Source organism: Eutrigla gurnardus (assembly GCF_963514095.1).
Source record: "Eutrigla gurnardus genome assembly, chromosome: 4".
NCBI lineage: Eukaryota > Metazoa > Chordata > Actinopteri > Perciformes > Triglidae > Eutrigla > Eutrigla gurnardus.
This window is the reverse complement of record NC_139918.1, coordinates 12,561,145-12,585,139: the sequence shown is the minus strand read 5'-3', so window position 1 is coordinate 12,585,139 and position 23,995 is coordinate 12,561,145. Positions and strand designations below refer to the sequence as shown.

General features: G+C 41.6%; 1 protein-coding gene across 1 annotated transcript in view; it reads right to left on the bottom strand.

Annotated features, from left to right (window-relative positions):
* LOC311012355 (receptor-type tyrosine-protein phosphatase N2-like) overlaps nt 1–23,995 on the bottom strand; it is a 228,559-nt gene that overhangs the window by 172,247 nt on the left and 32,317 nt on the right. The window contains exons 3-9 of the mRNA XM_084007783.1: nt 21,792–21,905; nt 15,124–15,238; nt 14,592–14,736; nt 11,520–11,910; nt 8,722–9,024; nt 7,941–7,981; nt 5,683–6,050 (exon numbers count right to left, since the gene is read on the bottom strand). Coding sequence (XP_083863909.1) covers nt 5,683–6,050; nt 7,941–7,981; nt 8,722–9,024; nt 11,520–11,910; nt 14,592–14,736; nt 15,124–15,238; nt 21,792–21,905 — 1,477 coding nt within the window. The remainder of the gene's footprint in view (nt 1–5,682; nt 6,051–7,940; nt 7,982–8,721; nt 9,025–11,519; nt 11,911–14,591; nt 14,737–15,123; nt 15,239–21,791; nt 21,906–23,995) is intronic.

Sequence of the window (23,995 nt, the reverse complement as noted above, 5' to 3'; positions counted from 1 at the left end):
AGAGATAAAATAATGTAAAATAGAACAAGATAGCAGTAATAAAATAAATAGCTAAAAACTAGATAAAAAGCTAAATAGGATAGAATAAAATCAGTATAACTACTAAAATAAGCAAACTTAAAATAATAGATTAAAACTTGGGGAATAAAATAGCAGACTTAAAATAATAGAAGGCTAATTAAAAGCCAGACTAAAAAGATGAGTCTTGAGCCGTTTTTTAAAAACATCAACATTCTCTGCGGCCCTGAGGTTCTGCGGCAGGCTGTTCCACAGTCGGGGACCATAATAACTAAAAGCCGCCTCCCCGTGTGTTTTCAATCTGACTTGTGGAAAGGTTAAAAGGCCGGTGCCAGAGGACCTCAGGGTCCGTGAGGGTTGATATAATAGGAGTAGGTCAGATAAATAAGAGGGCCCAAGACCATTAAGACATTTAAAAACAAGTAAAAGAATCTTAAAATCGATCCTGAAACGGACAGGGAGCCAATGCAGCGACTTTAAAACTGGTGTAATGTGCTCCCGCCCTCTGGTCCTCGTCAGCACGCGTGCGGCTGAGTTTTGCAGCAGTTGGAGAGTATGGATGCTCTTTTTAGGAAGACCAGAGAGCAGGGCATTACAATAGTCTAGACGACTGGAAATAAAAGCATGCATCAGCACCTCTGTACTGGCCTGTGAGAGAAACGGGCGGACTCTGGCTATATTCTTCAGGTGGTAAAAACCTACCTTTGTTACATTTTTAATGTGTGGAATAAAACTGAGCTCAGAGTCTAAAATCACGCCCAGGTTTCTCAGAGATTTCGATGATTTAAAATTATTTAATTTTGGTAAAAGTTTCTCTCTCTGGCCTTCAGGACCTATGACTAAAACCTCTGTTTTGTCCTGGTTGAGTTGTAGAAAGTTTGCTGCCATCCATGACTGGATATCTAAAATGGAATTAAAAAGGGCATCTAAAGGCCCTGTGTCATCAGGAGACACAGCGATGTAGAGTTGTGTATCGTCAGCATAGCTGTGGAAGCTGATGCCGTGCCTCCTGATGACATCACCCAGGGGAAGCATGTAGAGATTAAAAAGGGTTGGGCCTAAAATTGACCCCTGGGGAACCCCGCACTTAAGGTTGTGTGTTTTGGAGGAACAGGTATCCAGACTTACGAAGAAGCTACGGTCAGTGAGGTAAGAGGAGAACCAATTTAAAACTGCACCAGAGAGACCAACCAGGTTCCTCAAACGGTTTATTAAAATGTGATGGTCCACTGTATCAAAGGCGGCGGTTAGATCTAGCAGAACCAAGACTGTGAGTTTATGATTATCTAAATTGAACCTGATGTCATTTAAAATCTTTAAAAGGGCTGTCTCTGTGCTGTGGTTTGTCCTAAAACCAGACTGATACTTCTCCAATGTATTGTTCAAATATAAAAAGTTATTTATCTGTGTAAAAACCAGTTTTTCTAGAATTTTGCTTAAAAATGGTAAGTTGGATACTGGACGGTAATTATTAAAAATGGTGGGGTCTATGCCACTCTTCTTCAGTAGGGGCTTCACCACCGCCGTTTTAAAGGATGTGGGGAAGACACCCGTCTGAAGAGAGCAGTTCACCATATATAAAAGCTGTTCCTCAAAAACATCATAAAATGTTTTAAAAAAGCGTGTGGGAATTGGGTCTAAAAGGCAGGTTGTGGGCTTCACTTGGGAGAAGACTCGACCAAGTGTCCTTGCGTCAACCAGGGCAAAAGAGTCCAGAGTCTCCTCAGGTGGAAGCATTGATCCAGGAATGTCGGAGGTTGAGATTTGGTGAGATAAAAGACTGGATCTAATGTTATCGATTTTACTTCTGAAGTGGTCAGCAAACGCCTCACAAACGGAGTCTGTTGGTGTTATTGGTGACCTGTTCCGGTCACCGTTGGTTAAAGACTCAATTGTGGAGAATAAAAATGTGGGGTTATTTTTATTTTCGGATATTAGATTTTTGAAATGTGAAATTCTTGCCAGTTTGATGGTTTTATTGTATGTTTTGAGGTGTTGACGAAATATGTTGTAGTGTACTGTCAGCTTTGATTTTCTCCATCTCCTCTCAGCACTCCTGCATGTTCTTTTCAGTTTTTTGATTTCTTCATTTCTCCATGGTGGCATTGGTCTTGTTTTTATAGTTTTAGTTAAAAGAGGAGCCACTGAGTCAAGGGTTGACCTTAGTTTGTGGATAAAATTGTCAATGATAAAATCACATGGTGCTGGTAAAATTTGTGCAGGAGTGTTCTTTAAAATCTGGATAAAATTTGCTGCCACTTCAGAAGTAAGATGGCGTTTCCTCACTGTTCTCACAGGGTCCTCCAGCTGGTTAAAACTGGTGATATTAAAAAACACACAAAAATGGTCTGACACGGCCAGATCCACGACAGAGGGCGCACCCACAGACAGGCCATAGGTTATGACCAGGTCCAGGGTGCGCCCCCTGTCGTGGGTCGGCTGGCAGACATGCTGTTTAAAATCCAAGCAGTGAAGGAGGTTTAAAAATTCTCTAGATGCTAGGTCTGAGGTCTTATCGATGTGTAGAATAAAATCACCAGTTATTCAAATCCTATCATACTTAGCGTGAATGATGGTTAAAAATTCTGAGAAGTCGCTGATAAAAGCAGTAGGGTGCTGGGGTGGTCTGTAAACAGTCACACAAAGAATAGGAGGGCTGCTAAAAACAAAGGCGTGGTATTCAAATGATAAATAGTTGTTAAAAGGAGCTTCCTTTGGCGATAATGTTGACCTTGTGATCGAGGCAGTTCCCCCTCCTTTCCTGCCCACCCTTGTTGAAAATAAAAAGTTAAAATCTGGAGGACAGGTCTCTGTGAGAACAACACGTGCGTCAGTGCCGAGCCATGTCTCAGTAAGGAGAATACCGTCTAATTTTCTGTCTAAAATTACATCATTTATAATAAAAGATTTGTTAGACAGCGAGCGCACATTTAGTAGGGCCATCTTGATGTCTTCATTGATTGTGCGCTCAGTATGTCTCTTTATGGGGACATTAAAACAATCAGTCGGTCTAAAAACAGTCCTGGGTTGATGTCTGTGAGTGATTAGTGTTTCAATGTGATGGATGTCCTGTGGTTCTGATGGGGGTGGTGATGGGTGGATGTGTGGGCTATGTATGGTGCAGGGAGTGGGGGGTGAGTGTGGGTGGGAGGGACAGCGTGGGGCAGAGTGTCCGTGTGTTAGTCAAGAGGTGGATGTGGTGCATGAAATAGTTTGATATTTTGTGAAATACACTCACTGACATTTCTGCTGTGAATTAGATGGAAAGACCAGTCTCATATCTGTGAGCTAAATACATAGCATGAATAGCAGCTTGTTAGCTTAGCTTAGCATAAAGACTAAAACTGGGGTGAAACAGCTCGCCTGGCTCTGAAGTCAAAACTAAATTTGCTAATTCAAATGTCACATTTTATGAAAAACCTGTTTTTCATGTTATTATTATTATTATTATTATTATTATTATTATTATTTGTATTATTATTATTATTATTATTATTATTATTATTATTATTATTATTAGTAGTAGTAGTAGTAGTAGTGGTAGTAGTAGTAGTATTGTATTTCAACTTCTGTTTATAATATTATTTTCATACAAACTGCTATGAATATTTTTTTTTACTTTTTATTTGTTTTGATATTTCGTGTTTGTTTGTTTACTATTCATGTTCATGTTCCGTCAGGAAATGCAAAGGCATCAAGAGACACTGTTGTTTTTTGGGGATTATTTCATCTATAGACACGTTCACATTTTTATATTTAACTATTAAAGAGAACTAACTGTTAAATCCCAGGGAGACATCCGGGATAGCAGGAGAAAACGTCATGCAGCATGAGGAGCATCTGCTTTGGTGTGACATTTCTACCAGGTCACCCAGGTCAACAAGCTTCCCCATCAGCTTTACAAGCACTCACATGTCTTTCATTAAAGGCTCTCAGGTTGTGTAAATGCCCTAACAAGACTGAAATATTGCTGGAAATGTGAATATTCCTGTCCAGAAGCAGCTTTGCATCCCAGAGAGGCTTTGCAAAGTCTTAAAGTGGCAGCTCAAGCAGAGATTTGACGCAATGCGAACAGTCAAGGACAACTTTTGATGTTCTTTTAAAGTTCAGTGACCTCGCGGAAATGTCAAGAGACGCTTTGAAGAGTCCCTGTAAAGGGTAAGAGAGGACTGTGCCGAGCACACTGAGGACTGAAGACATCTGTGGTGCAAAAGTGGCCGAGGAGCTGTTCACCGTTCATCGCCGGGGCGATGCAGCCTCCGTTTCCTGGAGTGGTGAAATGGAGTGTTTTTCCTGTCAGAGGTTATCTCCGAGCAGTCGTAGCAGTAGTACCGTATCTTCTGCTGACGGACGTTTTTCACAAGAAAGCTGTCCCTCGGTGTGATGTCATAGTGTGTGAAACATGTTCGGTGTGCTGCCCACACACGGAGGACCGTGTAGCTTAACCAGTCCTGAAATCCCCTACATGTCTGATGTTTGATCCGAAGTCGTCCTTATTCCTCACTATGATGCTCTCTATGAAGCCCTGCCATGTTTGATGTCAAATAAGTTAGACACTAAAAAAATGTGCCCCATCTTTCACAAGTGCATTAATTACCATGAAGGGTCAAAATGACTCATACAGGTGAAATAATATTTCACTCAATATATTATATTGAGTGTTTTTATGAACTGCTTGGTTCCTCCTGGTGTTATGAAAGGCTACTAATGCTGTCTTATGCACTTTTAAAATCAAATCACTTCATGTTATTAATGTCATCTGGTGAAAAAAATGACACTTTTGTTATTCTGTGTTTGGTATCAATATGTTTTTTTAATTATTATTATTATTTTAGAGTGCACGTGACTGCTGCTGGCCAGTTTCTTATTTTGGATATAGATTTCCAAACAGATATGAGACTATCTAGAAAAACAAATCAAAAGCAGAACATTCTTTGAAAAAAAAGTTGCATGTATATGCCATCCAACCTTTAGAGTAACATATTAATCAAGATGCTGTTATATTTAGTTTGGGAATTAAATTAGCATCTGTAAAGAAATCTTAACTTCAGATGTGGTGCCATTTATGATGTGATGCACCTAATAGCTAAAGAACGTTTACTTTGGATACTTTTTTGGGGAATTTTTATTGTATTCACTGAGTTTTTGGAAATTATGTTTCTATGATGATTTAACTACAAATCTTGCGGTAACCTGTGTTAAAAAGGTGCTGTATAAATAGACTTTAGCTTACTTACCTAAAACAATGTTTTTTTTATAAATGTACGGCTGCTGTAGAATGTATAATAAATAATAATAAAGGAATGCATGTGCTTAGAGTTTTACTGAAGAATTGAAATCATTTTTAAAAAGCCAGGCTGATATTATATATATATATATATATATATATATATATATATATATATATACATTTAAAATGTTTGCTTAATTTTAATATTTGACGTCGGGATATTATCGTCTTTTACAAACACAATCCAGCTTGTTATTTGTCAAACTAAAGCAAATTAAAAAGAAACTTTAAAAACAGTTTTTAGCATTGACATGACAAGTCATTGACACAGATTCTTAAACTCTTATCAACACTGCCATCAGACTCTAAAGATCAACCCTCTGTTGGTCTCTAATCAATATCATGACCAATACTGTGAGTAGCTTCCTACTCACTCTGTGTCGGTGATGACGTAGCCGAATAAGTCATCGTCTGCCTTCCTCCCGCCAACGTCCAGCTGAAGTTCGGGAACGTGCATCGTCTTCTTGTGTGGCTTGTCGTACACCAGCGCAGCGGGAGGCGGCGCCACCTCCTTGATCCAGCCCTGCACCTCCGACACCTCCTCCACAGACTGGCTGGCGTCTTTCTTCTGCACCGTCACCCCAGCCTCGCTGGTCCGACTTTGAACGTTTTCCAGTCCCACTTGTTGGCCTCTGGGCATCTCCATTGCGACGTCGTCACGAATTTTTGCCGCAGGAGAGGCGCTGAGGGACGTTTCGTCCAGGTAGGCGAGAAGTTTCGTGAAGAGGTTTCCGCTGTTGGACTGGAAAGAAAAAAGCCAAAGAAATGACTGAGATGACTTGTGTGATATCGCGTTGCAACTTTTACATTCCAACATTTTCTGAATATGATCTGAGCTCTAAGAACGTTCTCTCAGCGCTGCATGAGTGTCATCTAACTCTGGATTGAGAACTTGTTGTTGCACCTGTTAGGGCGGGACAACACTACAACAACAGCGTCCTCTGTCCTCGTGATGACATCACACCGAAAGTAGCCACCATGCTCGGCCTCATTAAAGGTCCCCTATTATACTGACGTTCATCAATTCCACACAGCTGTCAGAGGTCCAACAACACTGTATTTGATATGCATTGCCCCAAACCCATCCGTGGTCCTGAATTTCAGCTGTCTAAAAGCTGCTCAAATGAGCTCTGCTGAGAACAGGCTGTTTCTGTGTCTGCACCTTTAAATGCTAATGAGCTCCGTCTGCCATCGCCTACTTGGAGAGCCACGGAGACGATGCCGCTTACGCTAGCGGTAGCATGCGCCTTGTTTACGTGGATGTATCGCTATAGCTCGCCTCTGTGGCTCGGGTGAAGTTGCTGGTCCCGTATGGTTGGGACAGATCCTTTTACTAGGGTCAGTGTCGAGGCAAAGCCAGCTTTGTACTGAATCTCGTTACTGAAGCAGTCCGATGTGAAGTGGTTAGCACACACATACAAGCTAGCACGGACCGTAGCCGGCACAATGTCATTACAAATGAAACACAACCACTGTTTCTTCTGTTCTTCTGTAGCTGGAACAGAATACAAGCACTTATGTTGATTTGTACAACCAACAACAGAGCAATCTGCGTGTCTAGCTGTGAGCAACGACATTGTGAAACACTGCTATCTCAGGACACACCAAACTTCACCTCGGTGATAACCGACCCCCTTCGGATATCTCCTACCTAGAGGAGGTCAGCCGATGCAAATTACTCCTTCCGTTACGTAACGACGGGAGCTGAATCTGAACAGCCTGTAGGAGCGCTGTTGTACCAGTGGGGGGGCTGCAGAGACCATGCAGGAGTCGCTTGTTTTCCTCCCTGGGAGTTGACAGGCTCAGGGAGGACCAGTTTATAGGTCTAGAGACCAGAGAAAACGCTCTGGTGGGTTCTATGCATGCAGTTGAATACAAGGTGCATCGAGTTCCTGAAGCGCATATCTAATCCCTGGTCAGTCCAACCACTGAATGTCTCTTTGTAGTTGTCATGCATCACACTGTGGTTCTGTGTGTCGTTGTAGTCATTTTGTGTCTTTGTAGTTGTTTTGTGTCTCTTTGTTGTTGTCAAGCATCAGGCTGTGATTCTGTCTCTTTGAGGTAATTTTGAGTCTCTAACCCAACATCAATTCAATTAAATAAAATTTGATTTATAGTGTCATATAACAAAAGTTATCTCAGGGCACTTTTCACAAAGAGCAGGACTACAACACCCACATGACTGAACCCATATATTGCACTGTACTATAATTCTATTCTCTTGTTTTATCCTGCTATCTTTTTTATTGCAGTCTGGATTTTTTAACCCTTTTACATTCTAAATGTGTCTTTTTGTATTGTATTTTTTAATTGCAAAGAAAGTCTTGCCTCTGGGTTGCTTTGGAATTACTAGGGTTTCGCAAACATAAAAACCATAACTGACGAATAATGACCGAATACACTCTGACATGCAGAACAAAGTCCCCAAACTTAATTTACTTTCTGTTCTCTGTGTTTTGTGAAGTCAGCCTCTTGCTAGAATACTGAGTTCCTGCTAAATTCTCAGGACTGAAGCTCTTTTGAAAACTGGCTTAATTTTCTTCTCCATGCAGAATCTTGCACAATGGCTTATCATGTAAGCATTCCCTCTGACGTTTAAAAGGTTTTTTTCTTACCACAAATGAATGCTTACCGTGTCCTTCTCATTCTGCTCCTCTGTATCTGTGTGGCGCTCTGTTGGAAGAAAGAGTAAAAGCATGAATACATTTGTTATGTCTTCATCAATGAGAGGATCAAACAAAATGTGATCCTAATCGATCTGTACAGAAATTAAAATGTGCACAAAGAGCTTAAAGCCAACATTCCTAATTTCAAGGACTTTTTTTTGCAAATTAATTCCACTTCAATATTTGACTGATTTTCATACAATTAGTTTTCTTTACTAAACTCCGAAAAAGCAGCAGTGCTTAAATAGAAAACTTTAATAAAAGTTTTTTTTCACCTTTCTAAGAAAATAATATTTGACCTGTCACACAATTGACAGTAACACATGGTGCGACTGTTGTCAACACGGCTTCTTAATAAAGTTACCAACTCTAGATTCATAAATTAAATAATACATCTGCTGGTTTACTAAACAAGCAAAGTCATACTTTTGCCATATGGTTCATTATTTTCAGCCATGTTCACAGTATTTGTTGAGCACTTTTAACTGCAGTGTAAACATTTTTAGCTGGAGCGGTCTCAGCGGACACTGAAGCATTAAAACCGGCTGTGTTTACACCGAGCTTAACAGGATGCCTATTTATTCTCACATTGATTTTAATGTTGCACTCTGGCGGGAAGATGTTTGAGAGCTCCTTTGTTTTGTTTAATCCCACCTACACGATGTGCATGGCCTACTGACTTGCTTTCCAGCTTTTGCTCGATACTGCAATTGTGTGAAAACACTAAACGAACATCTAGAAAATCACCTTGCAGTGCCGGCAGCGCTATAGAAGGGCTCTCCTGTGGTTTCAGTGTTGGAGTATTCTCCAGCAACTTCTCCTCTTCATCCCGGGCTGCCTCCCCCTCTTCTTCTTCCTGCAACTCTCCCTCCAGGTCTCTGGGTGCAGGTCTGACACGTGTCAGACCTCTGTTAAGGTTCTGGTCCTTGTCCACCACCTGCAGGGCATCAGCTATGAGGCTGGACAGCTGGCCCACGTCCTCCCGTGTCAGGCCGTCCACGTCCACATGGTGCCTGCCGACGCTCTTCAAAACGTCCTCGATGAACCTCTCTGGAAGAGAGACAGAGTAAAGGAGCCTCACCCAACCAGGAAAACAAAACGACATATTGGTTGGTTGTTCAAATGCTTCAAATTAACTAGTATAACTACCCAATAAAACAATTCCATTTTGCTGCTGTCCAATCCAAACATGGAGGAGTGTTAAAGCGGCTACGCTTAATATTTTATATCATATGACAAGGTGAAAGAAATATGGAAGGAGTCGCTCGTAGTGAGGAACCTACAAAGAGTTATCAGCTGAACCTGCAGCTCCTCTCGGCTTCACGGAGCTTTACTGCGAGTTTCAGCTCATTGATTATCTGTCCGGCCCACAACTTTACTGTTCGGGGTCACTCTCTCGGCTCTCGTGCAGTCGTTTTCAGAGAAACACAGCAACAAAACACTGTGCAGCAGACAGACCAGCTGGTGGACATAGTGCAGCATTTAGCTGGAGAGTCAGAGATTCCTTTGTTGGTGTTGGTGGAGACCAAGCACTGAGCAAAAAGACAGAGTATATTCGGCGCAACACAAAGATTCCTAGTGTCTGTGTCCAACTCCTTTATGGGTAAATAAGCCACTGTTGTGTTCAACATGGCAACTTTTGATGTTGTATTTACAACTGGTTTCTGCTGCCCCCAAGTGGCAAAAAAAATAAAAATACTAGAGATAAAAATGCTAAAAAAAAAAAAGTTGAATATCGGAAATTGACCAAAAGACTGATTTCTATGGGGTCAGTTCAGTCTCATTAATAATGAATGCACAGAGAACGATTCACAAATGTATTTTGTGATTTATGTATAAATGACTCTCTTCTCACAAATACATTTTGTTTTAAATAAATGTAATATTTGCAATTTTCATCAAAAATCTATTTGTATGTTGTTACATTTATATACAAACTGTTAAACTTGAATTTACAAGACACTTTTCATTTGTGAACTTGTTTGCATTTGTTCGTGAACTGGTCTGTATTTGTTCGTGGATTTTTGAGACTCTCCTGACGTGGCTGGATTCACAAATGCGTTTTTTTCAACAAGGAACTCTCTGTAGCCAATAAGATGCCTCCCTCGTTTTCAGCCAATCACATGACTGCATTCCCTCACCTCACCATGGCCAGAGCACAGCTTTTTCTCTGCGCATTTTGCGCATTTACGTTAGCTAACTAGTTAGCCATAATGCTTTTAGACAACGGATCATAAGCTAACTTAGCTAGCATAATATGATCCTACTAACATCAGAAAACATAACCATATCGGTCATTTGCTTGCTAAAGCTTACCTGTTGTATATGGATGCAAAAATAAGTTACAAGCAAACCATAATAACTAATAGGTAAATTGCTTACTACTTTGGTTTCAAAGTGCTAACTATGAGAGCTAGCTAACTTTAGCTAGCTAATGGATTTAGCTAGCTACAAACAAGCTAACGTTGGCTAGAGAGAGTATAAATCACTTTTTTAAAATACTTTTTGTTCTTATTTCTTTTACCGAAAAGCAACGCAAAATGTGCAGAGAAAAAGCTGTGCTCTGGCCATGGTGAGGTGCCCCTCGTGGGAATGCAGTCATGTGATTGGCTGAAAACGAGGGAGGCATCTGATTGGCTACAGAGAATTCCTTGTTGAAAAAAATGCATTTGTGAATCCAGCCACGTCAGGATAGTCTCAAAAATCCACAAACAAATACAGACCAGTTCACGAACAAATGCAAACAAGTTCACAAATGAAAAGTGTCTTGTAAATTTAAGTTTAACAGTTTGTATATAAATGTAACAACATACAAATGCATTTTTGATGAAAATTGCAAATATTTTTTTAATTCATATATTTATGGATTTATATGACATTTATTTCAAACGAAATATATTTGTGAGAAGAGAGTCATTTATATATAAATAACAAAATACATTTGTGAATCCTTCTTTGTGCATTCATTATTAATGAGACTGAACTGACCTCATAGATTTCACCGTCTGCTGAGTAATCACGTGATATAATTTAAACCTCTAGAACAGCTCATACAGGATGGTTTATTTGTCTTATTTACATTGTACTTAATGACGCTATTATGGTTTCTGTGCTCTTTTTCTAAATTATGGTGTTGCTTAAGCCTGTTTGTGCTGCGCATATTATCCATTCATGACACAATAATAATAAATAGATCACTCAGAAAGTCGTAATGACAGCGATGCAACGAGAATGGCCCGCTGCTCCACAGCAGGGATTCAATTCTCAGTCAGCTGTGCGCCAACATTTTAAAAGAACTTAACTTCCTTTTCATGTTGTCCAATTGTATTTTTTCTTCTCCTGAATTAACATTAAAGTATATGACATCATAGTGATCAAAACAATAGGACAAGACCACAAACTACAGCTGAACAAATGACCACAGTTTGAATCACAAGTGTTGATGGCCGAGCTGCTGAACGATGGAAGACAAGTGAATGGCACGTCTTGTGTAATTACACAAATCTCCAAGTGAAATTCATCCCGGTGCACATTAAATCACGTACCGTCCACAGACGTTAGAGGGTCCTTGACCGAAGCCCCTTGAGTTCTTCCCGACTTCAGAAGCCTGGATTTTGAGCTGTCTGTTGTGAGTCCAGGACTTTCTATTCCATTGCTGTAAAAGGGCCTCAGGCGTGGCGGAGGGGCCTCCTGCTCCTTGGGGCTCAACCCTCCACCGTGAAGGGCCAGATGCCCAGAGAGATACTGCCTCAGGGCGCCCAGGAGAAGGTCACCATCGGCCTGCGTGGCGAGGAACTGGTCGGCCAGTGGTCTCTGCTTCTGCAGAGGTAAGAAAGACGGAAGAGAAGAAAAGCTGGAGGCGGACGACTTCTGAGGCAAAATCTGGGCCTTGGAGCGATAGAAGTCCACAGGGATGCCCGACTGGAAACGGTCACTCTGAAAGAAACGGGGAAAAAACTGCTTCATGCAAAATCTGGTCCATCGAATCCTGACACATCGTCCTGAAATAATGAGCAGAGAAATTATGCAAAAATATGTTGCTGAGGTAAAAATGAAAAGTTGTCTTTGCAAGTCTAAAGCAGTCAGTCCTCTGTTTGGCAACGTGTCTTCACAGCCCTACAGAAGGGATTAGACAGCTACAGTCCTCACTTAGACCAAGAAAGTGGATCAGTCCAGTTCTGAGGTCTTTAAACTGACTCCCTGTCAGCCAAACAATTCATTTGAAAATAGCTCTGAATGGTTTCAGGCCAAAATACATCTGCGAATTTCTGCTACATTCTGAGCCATCCAGACCTCTCAGGTCGTCTGGTTTGAGTTTCTGTGGCCAGATTTAAAACTATGCATGGAGATCATTCAGTTTTTATGTTCTGTGTATATGGAAACATAAAACTGCAGGTCAGCTGCAACGCTGACTTCTTTTAAATCAAAGCTGAGGACTTTTTTGTGGGCTGCTGCATTTTATTATCGATAATTTCTTACACTGCACTTCTTATTAAATTTTAGCTTGATATTATTTTTTATTGTCTTGGCTCTTAAAATGTTTTTTAATTGTCCTTTAAAAATGTGTTTCATTGGCACTTTGTCTATCAGCCTTTGATGTTTTATGTAAAGCACTTCGAGTTAAACTTGCTTTGCCTTCATTATTGGTTAAAATAAAGAAATTGTCTAGATCTAATAAAAAAAATACAATATCTAAAAATAAATAAAGTAAATTAATGTAATAATAAAAAAAATTAATACTGTTGACTGTACTTTTAATTAGCAAGTTTAATTTATAGAGCACTATTTATGATTACAAATTATTTAAAAGATCAATTCACACATAAAAGCTGTCAAAGTGCTTCACATGAAAGAAAGTATACATATATTTATTTGTATTTTTTTCCTGAGTGTTAATGTAGCGGGAACAAACTAAATACGTGCTTCCACTCAATTCAGTGAGAACACTTCAACGCAGGAGGCACATTTTGCTTTAATATTGACGACTTTCATCCAACATGTGAACAAAATGATTGCCGAGATGAAGCCTATTTGAAGAAAAACAAGTTATTAATCCATTTGTGCAATCATCATGTTAACAGATCCATCAGCTCCAACAAAAGCTAATTGTCCCTGCCGGCTCCATTAACGCCCACCTGGGAGCACAGAAATGGCACAAGCCTGACTAACGGTAAAATTATCATAACAATACCAACATAAAGCAAAGTGCTTATTTAGATTTGAATGTGCGAGGCCCCTCTTGGTATTTGTCACTGTCGGCGTCTTTATTAAACTGCTGTACATCACACAGTCGTTGCGGTTTATTCCGCTCGTGGCTTCGAGTCCTCCGGCTCCATTTCCCTTCCACCAAAACACGTGAACCCGGACGGGGAGGAGAGGCCACAAGCCCCGAGCGACGCCCGCAGGCTGCACGCCGCCGCCCTCTGTCAGTGTCGGCAGGAGAGAGGCCTCCGCCATTCAGCCTTTCAACTCGCCTCGCCCTGAGAGGTGGACGGGGTGGAAAGGAAAAACCGGTCACGTGGAGAGTTATTAATTGGAGTGGTGAACTCCTGAACTCTGGGCTGGTATTATTTGGCTCTTAACGGCCATGCTGGGAGAAACCATCAGTTAGGACGGAGAAGCGGGAGCAGGAGTGACAAGGAAAGGATGACACCGGACTCCCTGCTGTGGAGGTGTCTGTGTGTGTGTTTCACGTGGCTGGGTGTTTGTGGGAGTGTGTCCCGTCTTTGTCGCTTCCTCTGACAGAGGCAGGTGGCCGTGAGTGACATGCAGATGTTGGGTTGAAAACAAATGTCCCACCTGCTCTTCCCTCTTTCAGAAGTGAAACCGGGAGCAACGAGAGTTTAGACTGTCTGAGATCTTGCTCCGCTCATTTTTTCCTAGATTCAAATGCACAGCTGGAAACAGTAAAAAAAACATGGTGGCGTTGTACTAGTTACTAGGAGGGAAGTATGGCAGCATAGTGCAATATGGATATATAATACTTCATTGGGTATGTAATCTAGTATCATGATAGCACCGTATTGGAAAGTTTCTCTAGAAATAATCATTATAGGATTTTAAAAAAATTGGGGGAAATTAATTGAAAAAAACTCATTACATTGATGCTAAACTCAGTGGAAAGTTTTGCTCACTGACGAGCAACGTTGCCCACAACAATTCAATGCAACCAGAGATGTTAAGAGTAGAATCTCCTCTCAGTTGACAAAATGCAAATCAGCAGTTTAAAGTTGAGCTGAATTAAAATATGCCTTCTTAAGACTTTTAGATCACATCCCCGGTCATAATGTGCACCTATTTAACATGAACATGTCTTTTTATTTCATATCAAATCCAATATTTCATTCCCCAACTACTCAATAGCAGCTCTTTTCATTGATCAATATGGTTGCTTTAAATTCACCTTGGGATTTATTTTATTTTAGAGAAAGATATGGGGAAAAAATTGGTTATTTGTTTTTCATTTTAAAACAACTTTAAGAAGTTGCAAAAACTATAACATTTATATATGTGAAACGCTATCAATTTACTATGATAGCAATTTGAAAGCTCAGAAAAAAAGCCCTGAATCTATCATCAACTGGAGGTGTAGAGAGTCCCATCCAGGAGTCCCTCACCTTGCCCAGAGTGGCCAGACTGGAGGCAGACGACGTCTTGGGAAGGAGGCCGAGACGTTGGAGGTACGTCTGCAGGTTCCTGCTGAGCTGCAGCTCCACCGGCTTCACCCTCTGGTCCACCGGGTCCAACGCTTTAGCTGCGGGCCTGCGGGAGAGACGGAGGAAGTCAACACAGACGTGCAATTCGTGAAATATTCACAAAATTTAAATCGAGTGAGTATGCATTTCTTTGGTACGACATTTCAAAACTTGGCTTCTGGCTATTGAATGCAAACATGACTTGATGACATTCAGAGACAGTATTTGACCTGTATTTACATACGTATATTGTGGATGTACTGAGGATATACAGTCTCATGGCAGGTCGCAAAATAGTCATAAAATGCCATCTATTGGTTTCATGTCCATATTTTTCATATCGGAAGTATCGTTGTGCCTGCAATGTTTTTTTCCCTCTCTTGGTTCTGGCAACAAAACCACTTAGTCAGGTTTAGCTGGGTGAGACCTTTAAAAGCACAGAGCTCCATCTGACCTGCTGTCGGTGTTGTAGACGTCTCCACTCTGCTGTGACCTGAAGGGAACCCTCCTCAGTTTGGACAGCTCTTTGGACAGAACCTGCTGGGTGGCGTCATCGTTCCAGGTCAGACCTACAGACCGAAACACACATGTCGCTACGTTTACATCAATATCAGTTACGAAATCATGTCATTTCAATCTCCAACAGATCTGTCATTTTAATCCATCCATAGACAATCCATAGACAACATGCATAGCAAGATTACATAAACATATCTTCATCAGCAATGAACAAATAGTTGTAATATTTTAACCCCCTGTGGATACAAGTTATATGCACAGTTCCCATTCTGAAGAAACGTGCTAGCCAATCAGATGCAGAGTAGTATTCATGGAATTCGGGTCCATCAAACTATTGTAGATCACAGGCCACGTAAAATCCTGTGAAAGACAGTAATAGCTAGTGTGCCATCGGTTAAGCTACCCCTCCTTCAGAACCAAGTGGGAACGTGGAGGACTCTTCCCCCTTGGGAGGCGGGTCTACACCCGCGAGTCTCAGACGGAAAAGAACCAATCCTTCATGACACTGTGAGTAAATAACTGCAGAAAGTTAGAAGAAGTCAAGCTGAAATGCAGTAAATATGATGGAGAAAGAAGGACGGGATATTGCTGAGCACGCTGCCATTTCCCCAAACTCATTAGGTCACTAATTAGCAGAGGAGACGAGGCGTCGGGACTCTGCTGAGAGGCTGGTCGTGTCCGTGACGAAGCAAAAAACAATTCTCTCTTCTCTTCCTGCCACTCTCTGGCTTTAAATCAACAACGACTCATACAGTTAAATACTTGATGAATTGTCCGCCTTGAGACACCTGATAATTCATATTCAATGTTCCGAGCAATGGTCGGATTTGGGCATCCAGTGTCCTTCTGCATCACCGGCAAAAAAGCTACTCTCTATTAAACAAGTGCCAAACAAGCGACAAGCAGGTTGGGCATCTGTGTCCCTTTTCTTCTGGGTAACGTTTTTATTACCTACTTGTCAAACTGTCTCAGCACCAATGTCAGCCAGACACTCCTGTGCATTTACTGGCAAATAAAAGCATCAGTGACAAAAACCCCCGCTGCATTTCAGCTAAGTGTACAAAAGGACACGTTTGATGAGCAGCTTGGGCATTCACGTCTGTTTCTTATGCTTAACATGCATCCAAACACAGATTTTTTGGCATCCGAACAGAGGAGCAGGCGCCAGCACCAGATGGGGTGGCGGAACGAAATGTTACCGGAAATATGGCTGCGCCGCGCAAAGCACAACATGAACCGAGAGGCTTTTTGGCAGATGAGCGACGACGTTCCTGGAAGATCTGAGTAACACAGACTGCAGCTCCAGATGTGGGTCCAGCACGAAGGATGCACGCTGAAAGAGGAAGACGGAGAGCCTCGGTGTACCTCGGGTTTTCACAAGGCAAGGACAGGTGTCACCGGTAGTGATGGGAAGAGCCGCGGTTGCACCGTCAGCTTCAAAACTAAGAAAACTTTGCTAAAAGCTCCAAACTTATGCATTATTGTTATAGTAGTAGGTGTCCCGTCATGCATATTAAGTGTTATATGCTACTATGTGCAGCTTTTAATTTATGAGATAATAATGGTAATAAAATAATAATTAAAATAGAGATAAAACAATAACAATAATTGGGTTTTGGTAATTGCAGTTGTGTGGGACTGAAGACCAGATATGAGAAAGTTTGGAGGACTGTTGCCCATTTCTCCCCTTCACTTCCTGTCATCTCTCTCACCACATAAGTGACATAAAATGTCCTGAAAATAACAATATAAGTGAAGAAATGGTTTCCCATCTAACTCTAACCCCCACTGCACAACACCAGTGTGTATTTCACAGAGTCCTCCTGAACAACACGTCATTAAACTGATGGTCAATCAACGATAAACACACTTTGCGACAACTGCGTCTGCACGTCGGCACTAATTAAATCAGCTCCACTCGTTACAGCGGGTTTCAGCGCCCGGACACCTCCTTTAGAACCCCTGCAAAATGAATTACGACGCCAACTGCCACGGAAATCAGGCACAAGCCTCTCTTTAACAGCTGCACAGTGTGCCGAGCCAGCTTTCGCCATCAAAGAGCCATAAAACTGAGCCTTTAACGGCAGCCGCGGCGGCTGAGAAAACGGGCGTTAGCGGCGGGTGAACAGACGGCATCTGACACGACAGGTTAATAAACGTCGGAGCCCCTGCCAGGATATTCAGAGGGACTCGACGTCGGCCAGTGGAGGGAGAAGGCAAAGGGCGCTTTGAGAGAGACGCTTCCTCGCCTGAATAGCCGACTAAAGGAGACTCCGGTGCAAAATGGATGAAGACTCGGGATGTATTGAGGGCCGTAGCTGGCACTTTTATCAAGGGGGCCCAACAACAAAGTCCCCCGGTAGATGGACAAAAACGCAAGCAGGTCTGAGCGTTTATGCCTCGACAAAGAATCCAAAAAACCTGCTTTGGAAAAAGCTCCAGCTTCCTTCGCGTTCGCGGTTACCTTCTCCACATTGTGACTACGTTATGAATGTGTGGCCGACAGCCACCAACGGCCATATTCATCAAGAGTCACAGTAATCACAAGCATTCATTCAGCTTAGCGCTGGATTTCTAAAGACCACTAAAGATCACGGCAGCGTCACCCGGCGACGTGAGGAAGCAGACCGACGCGTTCAGCAGGTCAAAGGTTTTCTCCAACAAACCCTGAAACTTGCTCGTCAACTTGTTTGATTCTTTGAAACTCCTCATCAGGACGATCATTCCAAAGGTAATGGTGACAGGAGCTTGTGGTCTTTTTGTGTTGGAGCACTAACAACTAACCTGATTGGAAGGTGGAGGTCGCCGACCTCTGTCTGGAAATCATTTTGGTTTGCTAAAATGTTTATACTGATAGATTTTATTGGTAGTTTAGGAGGCAGCGTTGTAGTGTCTTTATTCAGCCATAATATACTCATACTTCCTTGTTTTCTTGAAATCACTGTAAATGATTATAGAGTTAAGTTCTGTTCAGTTGCCCTCTTTTATTTTACTCTGTTATATATTGTTAGCTTTGTTAATAAAATCCTCTTTTTGGCTTCTTATGTCTGCCAGCTGGCTCCCTCACACTCCAGTAAACAGAATATTATGATACGATGGTTGTGTCTGCACATGAGTTTGCATTTTGTGTTGTTCTTAATTCCTGATTGTTGGCGTGTTTGTTTGTTTATTGCCAAAGACACAGGATGGATTTCCAAAGGCACATGAATTGGGCTTAAAAGCTCATTCTTCACTTTAGTAGATAAAGGTCCACTTATTTAACCTTAAAGGGCTACTTTTGTGGTGAAAGTGAAAGAAAATCCTCTGAGGATGTGGATTTAAAGACGTGAGCTAACCAGACCTCCGTAGCTCCCATCATCTCGCTTGCAGCTCGATGCTACATTAGCTGCTACTAGAAGATCACACAGCAATCTTTGTGGAACAAGTCCAGCTGTACTCCATATATCAATATTGATTCTGTTTCAGCCTCTGGTTCTGAAAAGTGAAGCCAAAACTGAAGTGCCTTAAACATGCATTATCTCTGCTGGCCATCAGGGGGCGACTATTCTGGTTACAAAAAGGTCTGATTGCATGGAAGTCTATGAGAAAATGACCCTTCTTCTCACTGATTCATTATCTCAGTAAACATTGTAAACATGAGTTTATGGTCTCAATCTCTAGTTTCGAGTCTTCATGATTAATTTTTTAAATGGGAGTCTGGGCGTGTTTTTAGTTCATGAAAGTTAACTGTAACATGTTGGTTGTTGAATTTAGCGCCACCCTCTCATGTCACTGCTGGTTGCAAAAAAACAAAATGCTGTACTTGAGGCTTCAAACCTGAGTCCACAAACCAATTGGTGCACAGTCACAGTGACTATCCACTTCTTATGTACATTCTATGTAAAAAGTCAGAAAAACCACTGGGGTTGAAGCCTCCAGAAAAGCCAGTGAAAGGACCTAATAGTGAAGGTGAACTGTATTCTCTGTGCTTGTTGTTTCCATGTATGTGCTCAAAGCATTTCATTCGTGTTATTTTTAGCAACCATTGTTGCGCAGGAGCCACAAAGACACTGCATCATATCAGAACACATCAGATGGCTGCACTGAAAGAAAGGCGGTACAGGGAGGTCGAGTGGGCTTCGACGATGCGTCCGAACTGAAGAGGAGCGCCGCCACTGTGGGTTAATAGCAGCTCTGACCTCGGCTTCTTCAAATGGCTTCACACCTGCACAGCCTTCAGCTGGCTGTGAGATCGGGAGGAGGCTCGGCGATGGTTAATGTGTGTGGGCGGCGGATGGAGGAGGGCGATCGCAGCAACAGCTGTCAGAAAATTGCAAGCCATTAGAGGCTGTATGGCTAAATCTGGCACATTTACACCGTGTGCTCATGTGCATTTCACCTTCTTAATAAAATAAAGTTTATACGTTTATCACAAACTGGATCTAGCACGATACTGCGATTCTGCCATACACGATATATTGCATATATATAGATAGATAGAGAGATAGATATAGACTATAAGACTGGAAACGGGGGAACAGCTAGCCTCACATTCAAAAGAGAAGAGAGTGAGATCAATTTTCTCATTTTTTAGCAAAGAAAGAAAGAAAGGGTTGATGAGAGTGAATGCTGTGTGTTTATGATAGAAGACGATAAGGAGAGGGTTTTCTTTTATCTTTTCAGTGGACTGGCGGGGCCTGAAATGCAGATGCTTCAGCGTCTTTAGAGTTTTGTCCTCCCTAATGGCTTCTGCAGACAGCCGGGGCCAAACATCTCATTTGCATAATTCATTTCACTTCAGAGCGCCTGACAAATGCCTCCGAACTCCTCCTCGCCTCTCTGTGAAATCGCAATATTTCCCCAGCTCTCCCGCCGTGTGCCGATTCGGCGAATTAAACCAGAGGAGCAGTTTTGTTGTTCTTCTTTCGTAGAGGGGGAGGGCATCGGATTGAAAAGAAAGGTGGAAAAGAGGCAAAAGAGAAAACTTGTTGTACTTTTTCGACATGACTCTCTGTTCAGCGGTCGCAGCCATGAAAAGCTCAACTCTCCGGAGAGAAAAAGGCTGGTCTTTCCTGTCCTGTCAGTCAAAGCAAAGCTGCATGATGTAAGTGCATGAAATGCTCACAGATGTGTCATCACGTAGGTGTCTGCCTCCCTCTAGTGGTGCTCTACGATACAGCAGCTTCTTACGCGAGAACAAAAAAGGACATTGTCAACCATTGCCATACAGTTGTGAATGTAAATTAAATTCAAACAATATATCACATGATTCATGTCTTCATGATGCGTACTGTTGACCTGTTTATATTCATGAGCCATACGGATTTTATATATATTGTATATATTTTGGATTTGCACCTCATTTGTAACCTATTATATCTCAGACCTTTATGTTCGCACCATTCCCACTAATTTGCTGTAAAATGTGTGGTATGCAATAAGAAATTAACAGTGCACAAGTCAGCAAAGGATAAGTGACTATTTAGAGGACTATGTGGAGTACTAGAAGACTATGTAGAAGACTATGTGGAAGACTATATAGAGGACTGTGTAGAGGACAGGCCTCGGTGTTAAGGTCTGCCTACACTGAGGGCAGCTGTGGATCTCCTTCTTATCCCAGTAGGTTTCAATACACTTCATGCAGTAGCTGTTTCCACAGGGAATAGTCACCGGGTCCTTCAGTAGATCCAAACAGATGCAACAAGAGAAGGTTTCCTGGTCCAGCTGAGTTTCACTTTGTGAGAAGTGAAGTTAATTTCATTTCTGACCTCAACAACACGTGTTTCTGCAGTGAATGTGGCCTGTCAGCTGCTGCACTACAACAAGGAGATATATGGACAGAGTGGAGCTGGCTGAGAGCTGGCAGAGGGAGGAGGGGCACCGACTCATTTCAGGAGGAGGGAGGTTTAAGGGTGGGAACGTGATGACTATCACCCTGATCCATAGTCCTTACAGTATGTAAAAACACAAAGTGCGTCGAGGGCTCTCTCTTTGAGTTATGGAGCCCTTTCTGCAAGTAACTTTGCTGAGGAAATTACAATAAACAAAGTGATGTATAGCAGCAATCAATTTGTCCGGTTCGGTATTACAAGCCCTTTTATACACTAACACACTCTCTTACGGTCCAACGGTGGACCTAGCACATTTGGCATCCTCAGTGAGCTTGAAAAGCGAAAAGCAAACAAAAGTGAGTGTTGTTTTCCCACTAGGTGGAGCCATGCAATTCTCCAGAGGTGTTCCTGTTTATATTTTTAAAAATCCACATGAATGTAATAAATAAATAGTAGTTCAATTCACTTTGTCCAAAGAACTACTTACGTTCCACTCCCTATCCGTTAGCACATACAAAATCAATAAATCAACCAATCTATCTATTTAGCATCAAGCATATGAGTTGCATAACATGAGCAAAATATAAATATATAAAAAATATATAATATGAAAATTTGTACAATGAGTGAGCTCCTTTTTGTTGAAATACGGTAAATATGAAGCCAAAAACGACTTTGTCAAGACCCAATTACAGCTGTGTGTGTGTGTGTGTGTGTGTGTGTGTGTGTGTGTGTGTGTGTGTGTGTGTGTGTGTGTGTGTGTGTGTGTGTGTGTGTGTGTGTGTGTGTGTACCTCTGTTAGACAGCTTGTCCAGCAGCGTCCTGAAGCGTTGCACTACAGACGGGGAGACATCGTAGGTGTAAACCTCCTTCACCGGAACAGGGTGACACCTCCCAAACATGCCATCTGTCAACACACACACAAGCTTTAATTAGAGGATCTGACTCACTTTTATATGTTTGCATTTAACACTTTATTTGAAAGGATCAATATTATTAATTTGAAGTCCTTTTTTTTTGCCCCCAGCTGACTCGGTTGACTTAATGTTCCTACAACCATGAGTCAGGAATTTGTCTTTGGTACCAACCAACAACAGAATAGGATTTGCATCACATGACATCTGCCTGCGGTTTCAGACAGCTCGGTCAATAAGTGGAGTTGTTTCAGTGGCGGTGGTAGAATGTATTGATCAACAGTAGCAGTGGAGAGAATGAGAGAAAGAGGCTATGTTTTGAGATTGTAACTCAATGTTAGAATTACCAGACAGGTTGTTTTTTTTAATATCATCTTTGTGTATTATGTGAAACACAAGGAGGGAGGGAGAATTTGTGCACATGCCGTCCACATCACACAGTGTGATCAGTTAAAATCTCGGCTCAAATGCACCATTCCTTTCAAATAAAAGACAACACTGTTATTTCTGTAAAGCTTCTATTGATCACCAAAGCATTTATCAGTAACATGAATGTGTTGTGTTGTTGATTAAGTGGTGCTCCGAAAATGTTCAGTAAGGAGCATCAGTCGTCGTCATTCTGGAGCTCTGCTGAGCTTCAGTAAACATGCTGCATCACGTACAGAGCAACACGTTTCTCTTTTTGTTTTGTTTTTCAGGAATTTCATTACAGTAGTTGAACGAACTGTCAGAAATAATCTAGCTTTCTCTTCACTAATCACAGACACCTTTATTTAGCATGTCCATCATTTGATTCAAACACAGATTTAGACACACAAAAAACATCATGCTATCAACCAGAGTCATGCATTATTTGACTGGATTCTTACTCCACCTACCACCTTACCACTTCAGTACTTTACCTCGGTAATAAAGAAAAAAGGCTTTTGGGGAGAATTACTCAGAATTATTATGAGTGTCTCTGTAAGTGGCAAACTGTCTCCTAGAAATAATGTTAATAAATGACTTCTCCAGTTACATATGCTGCCCGCATTATGTTCAGAGGTTGAGTTAATGGAAGTAAAGCACTTGAGGTGCATCTCACACTTTTTTCTGCATTAAACTAAGATCTTTCCTTTACCTTGATCACATGCTGCCAGAGCATCAACACAACCATTCAACTTCCATTAAGTTGGATAACTTAAGTCACTTTATAAAGCTTCAGACTTTGATGCTCTACGTTCCGCTCTAGCGTCACTCTTGCGGGTGTCAGTAACGGCGCGTCAACATACATTTGTTACATGCATAATGTCTTTTCAAAATAAACTTCCGGCTTCAGAGGAAGTTAGGTTTAGGCAATAAAAGTACTTAAGTTCAGGAAGTTTTTGTTCGACCCGTCCACCTCCACTCCATCCCAACCTGTGTGGTCTCTCTCTGTATTACGTCTGTTGCTCTACCCATGATGCATTGGGTGGGTGCGTCACATACAAAATGCTCACACGCTTAATAAGTCAGTGTCAGAAACCAAGCAGCACAGAGCTGCGTTATTTGATGCCGTCTTTTCAATGAGAATGGGTTGGCAAGGTCACACAATTTAGCAAAACACATGAAATACGTTGTTCGGGAAAATTTAATTTGCGACATGACAGATACGCTAATAACATTTTCCAATTATGTTAAGTAGAAAATATGATCCAGGCTGCTTTATTCTATTGCAAATTGGTTGTATATAAATGTTATAGGAGACAGGGTTGAATTGCAGTTTGTAGCATTAGTGTTTCTGAGCTTTGAATTACACTTTTAATACATTCGTGTGATCCTATGTGTTGGAAAATGTATTATTCATAGTAAAAGTGCAAAGGATGCAAAATGTGCTGTGAATGCTTGAGTCAGCGGTTGTATGTTTATGTTGTATGTGGTCGTGCTGCATATCTGCATGTATGATGCGTGTGCATGTTGCATAACGGCACTTCTTAAATGGTAATTCAGGCCTCTTGTCTATAAACAGCATCTGCCTTGCTGTCTCAATCAAACTGAGAGCGCTGTTTAACAGGCGGCTGAGGATGACTGGCCGGCACTGTTTTTATTACTCTCAAACTGAGTC